Source organism: Prosopis cineraria, unplaced genomic scaffold, assembly GCF_029017545.1.
Source record: "Prosopis cineraria cultivar Desert tree isolate PC_DT_omini unplaced genomic scaffold, ASM2901754v1 PC13, whole genome shotgun sequence".
NCBI lineage: Eukaryota > Viridiplantae > Streptophyta > Magnoliopsida > Fabales > Fabaceae > Prosopis > Prosopis cineraria.
Window position 1 is genome coordinate 39,696,160 of NW_026555344.1, and position 8,004 is coordinate 39,704,163.

The 8,004-nt window shown below is 36.2% G+C and overlaps 1 protein-coding gene across 14 annotated transcripts; it reads left to right on the forward strand.

The window, feature by feature from the left end:
• The first annotated feature begins 401 nt into the window (after positions 1-401).
• LOC129290788 (transcription factor AS1-like) lies at positions 402-5,216 on the forward strand. 14 transcript variants are annotated; one of them, XM_054927780.1, is made up of 5 exons: positions 402-1,427; positions 2,394-2,482; positions 2,581-2,649; positions 2,740-2,818; positions 3,829-5,216. In XM_054927780.1, exon 5 carries the CDS (start codon positions 3,885-3,887, stop codon positions 4,953-4,955), a length of 1,071 nt encoding a protein of 356 aa, XP_054783755.1. In that variant the 5' UTR covers positions 402-1,427; positions 2,394-2,482; positions 2,581-2,649; positions 2,740-2,818; positions 3,829-3,884; the 3' UTR covers positions 4,956-5,216. The 14 variants fall into 14 exon arrangements, with proteins under 14 accessions (XP_054783755.1, XP_054783758.1, XP_054783760.1 ...); XM_054927783.1 differs by having other exon boundaries at positions 2,442-2,482; XM_054927785.1 differs by having other exon boundaries at positions 402-1,040.
• The last annotated feature ends 2,788 nt before the right edge of the window (positions 5,217-8,004 follow it).

The following is an 8,004-nucleotide window of genomic DNA, read 5'->3' on the forward strand; positions in this document are numbered from 1 at the left end:
ATTATTTTATTAAAGTTAAAATTTAATTAAAAATATTTTATATTTATAAAAAAAATATCTCATACTTCGTTAATCAATTTTTGTCAATTGAAAGTCAAATTTATATAAATAAAATAGAAGTTTGTATTGTTTGTTTTTTTTGGCTTGGAATCTTGAGATGGTTGTGAGCGGGCCGGAGGAAAAGTAAAAGAAGAGAGAGGGTCGGGGACTGGCAGGAGAACAGTAAAAGAGAGGGAGAGAGGACAAAAGAATGATGTTACGTTTCACTGAACCCTGCCACTGATGCAGCAGCGAGGCCGCGTCTCTATCAACCCCCTCCCTCCTCGTCCTCTTCTACCGCCAAACGCGGACTCCAGTCCCCTCCTCCCTGCTCCACAATCATCATCCCCACGCCGGTCCTTCTTCTATCTCTCAGATTATTGCTTCCTTTTTTTTTCCCCCCCCTAAACTCGGCACATCTTACATTAATTTATTACTCCCTCCCGTATCAGTGTGGAAAAGTATGTCGTTTTTAAGTATGTTTAATTTATAAAATGTCTCCCAATGGTGTGCTTTGGCTGCATTGATATTGAAATGGTTGTCTTACGAGCAATCGATTATGGCGATGATGATTTGTCTCTTTCCGGGCTCCCGGCGCAACACCAACCAGCCTAGTTCCTTTGCGCTGTCTCATCTGAACGGGGAAAAAACCTGACGTCAGCCATTTATTGTCACTAGAAGCCGCGCGATGAAGGAGAGTGTCGCTTTTTTAGCGCTGAAACCGACGTACGTCTCTGCCGCATTAATGCTTTCCCTCTCCCTCCCTCTCTCACAAGTTCTGCAAACTGTCTGCCACCCTAATCTCTGAACCACTTCGCAATTTGCACCCAAACGCCTTTCGTTTTCGGGGCTCGAATTTCCTCTACCTTGCGGGCCAGCAATGCATAGTATAATTGCACAGTAACTTGGAAAGTAACTGTTGCTGGAGATCAAAGGGAGGAGGTGAGGAGGAAAAGAGTGCGATGCGAGCGAAGCTTACGCTAGCAAATTCCCCCAACGACGTAAGCCAACACCGTTCGTCTGCTTCGCCTCTTCTCATTGATTTATTTATAGTTATTGCTTCTCTATTTTATTTATCTTTGCGTTCCAGTTCTAATTCCAATTCGCGTGCCCTTCTTTTTCGCCCGCTGTCAGATCTCTTTTGCCCTTTCGTCTAGTATGGTCTAATCCTACCCATTCCCTAGTTTCTCTCTCTATGGTCCATCCTTTTTTCCCCCGCGCTCTCCCTGTCTTTTCTTCATAGCTGCGAATATTTCTCTCTCTAGGACTGATTTGAGGTGGTTCTCTGCTTGCAATTTCCCCCCCTTTTTAAGAACCAAGCTGCTCTCTGTTTCGTCGAGCGGGAGATGCGTCGGAGACGAACCGAGTTGTTGCCAAGTTGTTAGAGAGTGAGTGTAATTAAGATTTTCGGACTCCTGCTTTTTCTTTTCTGTTTTTGAGCAACTAAGGTTTGTTTCGACTTTTGGTTGCTGTAAAGATTGAAGAATCTTTGCCATCTAGGACCAATATATGGTGGTACTTAAAATACACAAAAAAAAAATGTCTGTGTTTTCTTATCTTCTTTGTTTTCAGCCTTCTTGGAGGGTGGATAGCAACCAGCAACATTTATTTGCTGCTCCACTCCATTACTTTAATCTAAAATCTTAGACTGAAGCTGATATTTTTTTCCAGGACTTGTTCTTTGTATATTTTTGTTGTGTTTGTAAAGGTTTGGGTCATATAAATTTGCTAGTGAAGTCAGTGCAGTCGGTCTCCTAGTAGCGTATACCTGACTAGTGCGTGTATCTTTCTGAACGCTCTTAGAATGCTTTGGTGGTTTATATTAGTATTTTGTTTTGGTTTAAGTGCTATTGTCTCGGTCGTACTTTGAAATGTTCCTTGGATTCCCTGAGTTCGAAGCCACTCATGATTTTTAACACTTTTTTCTTTGTATCTGCATGCCATTGATGCGGGAATACTTTGCTTATTCTGAATATGATGTTTTGAGTCTGAATCTCTTTGTTACTTGATTTGAGCTGGTGGTGCTGATTCTTGCGCCTGTTCGTCATCTGTCATTGAAACTTATAACTATTCATATTCATCAAAGATATTGTATTGTACGTGCTCATTACTCTTGGACTGTCTTTTTTTTTTGAGTCTGAATCTCTCTCTTTTTTTTGAAGAAAAAAATTGTTGTTGTTGTTGTTGGTGGTGGTGGTAGTACAATTTATCGTCGATGTCTTGAGTTTCTTGAGACCGTCATTTACTTGCTTTTCTCCAATGCCAGGGGGAACCTCCCGTTGAACTTTCGAGTTTTTATGATTCATTATCTTTTCCCGTATTGTTGAAGTTATGGAAAGTTATTATCTATGCAGGAAGAGAAAAATTAAATTTAACTTCATCTATTTTTTTGGTGATATCAGAAGACTGTCTTTTTCGGCGAAGTTGTATCTTGACGTGTATGGTGCGTTTACTTTTCAAATTTATATGTGATGCTCAAATTTTACATTTTGTGTATTTTAATGTTTACTTTTGTTGCGATGATTGTACCTGTCGAAGCAGTCCTCTGCAGTATAGTCTAGGGGGTTAATATATTTGTGGTGAAAAGTAATCTCCCCTGCACATGCACCCGTAAGTTTTTTTTTTAATGTACTATTATAGATTATGGATATAGATGTGGCTTGTGTTATCACTTAATTTGGATTTGAATTATCAATGCAGGAACAACAAAAGAAAATTCACCATTCGGTTTTGAAGAGCATGTTGTCAAATTTTATTACACTCCAAATAATTGCAACAAGTTGTGCTCTAATCCTATAATAATTATATTATAACAACTTCGTCTTTGCTATTATGTGATTGCATTTTTGTTTTGTTCTATGGAATTTTTGAGTTTATGCGCTCATATTTGTTTTCTTCTTTGTTCTAAAATGGGGGAAAACTAATAATTATTTAGACACAAAATTTGTTGCTCCACTTAATTCTTAATATTTATAATGAATAATTAATTGTTAATAAATAAATAATTTATTAATTAGTATTCATTAATTAACAATAATAGTTTTGGGGAACTGATTAACTTTTGATTGCTTCGAGCTTCCTATTCTTTAGGAGACCAGGGATGTCAATTATTTCAAGAAATTACTCGATTGTTATAGGCTACCCTTTTTGTCTGCTTTGAGAGAATTGGGAGGGTACCGTTAATATAATTTGTTTTCCAACAATTTAGAACCTTCCCATTTTGCAAAGAAATTGAATATAAAAGGCACAGAGAACAAGGGCAAGTGAGTCTAAAAATCAAGTATTTGAGTTCCTCATGACGTGTGCATTCTCACTCTGTGATGGAATGTCAATTTTTTTCGGGGCTAAGAAATGCATAGGATCTCTAGCGAGTTTTTAAAAATCTGCTCATGGGCTCGTGGCAGAATAGCATATCATATGCTGGATTTTCGATAATGACTGACACATAGGGCTGATGGAATTGAATTGCTATTGATTCCTTGTCTGTGTGTTGTCTTTCTGTTTTTATTGTCTGCATTTTCTCTCTGCTTAGTTTGCATGCATGATTTGTATTTTCTTTGGTGCTTTATTGAATTATCATTGCACAGGCCTTGTAGCATCTTCAAAATTGAATTATCTGATTTTTTGGCCCTGTGAGAGGCACTGCATGTTTCAACACATGATTTATATTGCTGCATTATAACACGAGTGAATTATTTAATTGGACAGGCAAGGCTATTATGCCTGTCTTCTTTGTTTTGGTTAGATTGTTTCTTCGTGTCTTTAGATTCAGTGTGTTGAATTTTGTAGATACATGATGAGGAGTTCAAGTTTGAAGAAATGGACAGTGGGATTTGCACTTGGAAATGAAGGAGAGGCAACGTTGGAGAGCTGAGGAGGACGCATTATTACGTGCTTATGTCAAACAGTATGGTCCAAGGGAATGGAATCTTGTGTCTCAGCGCATGAACACGCCCCTTAATAGGGATGCCAAATCCTGCTTAGAAAGGTGGAAGAACTACCTCAAGCCTGGCATCAAGAAGGGATCTCTCACTGAAGAAGAACAACGACTTGTCATCCGACTTCAGGCAAAACACGGCAACAAATGGAAGAAAATTGCTGCAGAAGTCCCGGGTCGCACTGCTAAGAGGTTAGGTAAGTGGTGGGAAGTATTTAAAGAGAAACAGCAGAGGGAAAAAAAGGAGATCAATAAAGCAGTTGACCCAATTGACAACACTAAGTACGATCATATACTTGAGACTTTTGCTGAGAAGCTGGTGAAAGAACGCCCTTCTCCATCCTACCTTATGGCTGCTTCCAATGGAGCTTTTATTCACACTGATGCACCAGCTCCTACGTCAGTTATGCTTCCTCCATGGCTTTCAAACTCAAATAACTCTACAACCATTCGGCCACCTTCCCCTTCTGTGACGCTAAGTCTCTCTAACTCAACTGTAGCTGCACCTCCTTTTCAATGGTTACAACCTGAGAGAGCGCCAGAGAATTCTTCTCTTGTTATAGGGAATGTAACACCTCACGGATCTAATCCAGCTTTTGGTGATAACATGCTAGTACCTGAGTTAATTGAGTGCTGTAAAGAGTTGGAAGAAGGGCACAGGGCATTGTCATCCCATAGGAAGGAAGCAGCGTGGAGGTTAAGGCGGGTGGAGTTGCAGTTGGAGTCAGAGAAGGCATGTCGGAGGCGGGAGAAGATGGAAGAGATTGAAGTGAAGATTAAAGCTCTCCGGGAAGAAGAGAAAGCGGCTTTGGATAGAATTGAGGCTGAATACCGGGAGCAGCTAGCTGGACTGAGAAGAGATGCAGAAACCAAGGAGCAGAAGTTGGCTGAGCAATGGGCTGCTAAGCACTCGAAGCTGAGCAAGTTTCTTGAGCAGATGGGATGCAGAACCAGGCTTGCTGAGCCAAATGGAAGATGAAGACTTCAGCCACTTATAACATGAAATCTAAGCTGTGTTTGCTTCTTTGCTGTTTTGATCTTGTGTCTTTTCTCTCAGAAATTATACTACTGTTTGTCGTACTTATTTATACGATTATGAGAAATTCGTAGGTATTGGTTGATGTAGGACTAGGAGGCATAGTTTTGCATCCATCTTCGTGAATATAAACATGGTCATGGCTTACAAATTTGTCTAAATAAATTGTGCTCGGGAAGAGTATCATGGCTTGTTGACTGATCAGTTTCTGCTTGCAATAATTTGGATGACTAATCAGTTTAATGTCTAGACTTGATAGAAAAATGTTTTGTTCGAAGATCGTTCCTCGAGAGTGTATGTAATTGGGATTGTTCATGGAATTGTTAAATTGACACAAACAAAATCATCTTTTCCTTGTTTCGGACATGACTAGTAAATTTAAAAAAGCAAGTTATGATGGTGTGAATTTTAGAAGAGTAGTTGTGAATTTGTTTCACCGAAGTTAAGAATTTTAATTAGGTAATTGTTACTGGAATTATTCAAGTCATATATAAAGTTCTTTAGGTACAAATTATTTCAATGATCATAGATGAAATTCTCTCTGGTTTTTAGCCAAGCACGCCACAACTCAGACACATCGAGGCTACCGAAATAATAAGATACAAATTGAGCAGCTATTTGACGAAATTGCAATCTTAGTTTTCCAAGAGAGCATATACCCAATGAATGCTAATTTAGCCAATGTATTTTGAAATTGGAAAATTAACACATTTCACCTCACTTTGAAATAGATACTTGAACTTTGCATTTGTTTAAGCAACTCCCCATACTTTGTCTGGTTTAGCTCTGTTGGTCCTCATGCCTTCAAACACAGTATCAGCCCTTAAATGGTGTTAATTTTAGCTTACGTGGCCAAACAGAAACGGATGAGGCGCGTAAGTGTAAGACGCATAAGTTTAAGAAAACCCCATGGGCGTTAACTCTACTGTTAGTTTAGTCACGAGGATCTTGCACGCTAACCCTGGTTTCAAAAAACACGACGGTCTACCATTCGCAATCACTGAGGAGATATATGTATAATTATAAATAAGAAAGCTTGAAGACAAAGAAGAAATAAAAATTTATAACGTGGGACCTGATCAATTGTAGGTGGCAAAAGGTAATGCGTGCATGAATATATGAGCAAAATGTTGTGCTTGCTTATTATTATTATTATACTCCCTCCGTTAAAAAATATAAGGTATTTTTTGAGTAGTTAAATGTTAAAAAAAGTAAGACATTTTTAATCTTTCGAGATATAATCATTTCCTTTTTTTTAAAAGTATCCTATTGATAATGACTTTATATTTATTGTAGGGTGTTTAATAAAGATAAATATAAAAAAATAGAATTAATTTAAAAATAGATAATTATTTTATTGGAGAGTAAGATTTAATTAAAAATATTTTATATTTTTTAATAAAAGAAGTATATATATAGTTATATTTATGCGCATTGAAGAGAAAGCAATGGACTTTTATGCCACTAGCTTGATGCAACTTTCTTTCATTAAGATTTTGGCCATTTAAATGTATATATAGCTCTGTTTTTGAGACGCGAAAGACAGGTAAAGCAAATATATTTGTTAACCTATATATATATATATATATATATATAGTATGTGACTAACAGGAAGATGATAAGGTTTTGATAGAAATTGAACAGTATGAAAAGATAAATTCTTCTTCCTTTGCCAACAAATCATATTTGTTGACTCTTACATTACCCTGTCTTTCCACATCATTGCATGATTTTGCCTCAACAGAAGAGAGCTCTCTCTTGGGACTAGTGTGCGAAGCCACTGACATAGTCGGTACACACACGTGTTCTTCCGCCAACAATTTAACGGAGGTTATGCACTCATGATAGTTGCCGTGACGGACCAGAAAAAATTATGAGAGGGGGCAAAATTTATACTAAATATAAATATTAATTTCTTTTGAAGAAAATATAATTTTAAATATTAATAAAAATAATATATAAATAAAATATATGATAATTTTAAAAATATATATTAAAGTCATTTGTATCAAAAATTTATTTTTATAATAAATATAAGAGTCAACAATATTTTTAAATATGTATGCTTGATAATTTTAAAGAAAGTGTGAGGTAATTAATTTTTTATGGAAGTAATTATAACTTTAAAAGGGAGTAAGTATAGTTTTAACTAAAGCTTAGGTAAATTTTTTTGTTTTTAGTGGGGGCAATTGGCCCCTCTATGCCCAAGGTAGATGCATCCTTGGCTAGTTGTCAGTCCGTGTGATAAAAGATGGAAAAGATTAGGATGAACAGTGTAAGCGACTGAAAAATTAGGGTGTTGTTTAAAAAATTCAAAATTTTGGAATCAAAATCAAAACTCAATGGTACCGTATAATCCAAAAATTAGTTTTCCCTTATAAAATCACATGATTTTGTATGTTCTTGTAACGAATCTAATTTTTACCGTTTTTTTTTTACAAAAGAAAACCTCCTTCCTTTATTTTTATAAATAAATATTTTTCTTAAAAATATATCTGTCCAAATAAAGTGACATCAAGATTAAAAATCACCAATGGACTTAGGGCAGATGGGGCTCAATAAATAATTTGCAGCAAGTCCAGGATTCAACAACAGTTTATAAATATAATCAACTATGCTAAACACACATTTTTCTTATACCATTAATATATACAATCCAAAATAAATGGGCTTAGTCCAATAGAAAATCATGGTTCAGATTGACGTGTTTAAAAGTTATCCAACTTAGACAAAAAAATTGAGTAGTTATAGTCAAATAACCTATAACAATTATCCAAAATAAAATTTATAAGGGTCTCTAGATTATGACAATTATAATTACAAAATAAATAAAAAATCACGTGTCAAGCCGAGAGGCTCCCTTCTTTAGTGCCTTTCCTGTGGCTCCACTTGACTGCTCACCTAAAATGATAAGAAGTAACATATGAAATTAAAAATCTCAGTAACAGTTGGTTATTCTAACATATACTAACATACTTCTTGAAATAGTTCG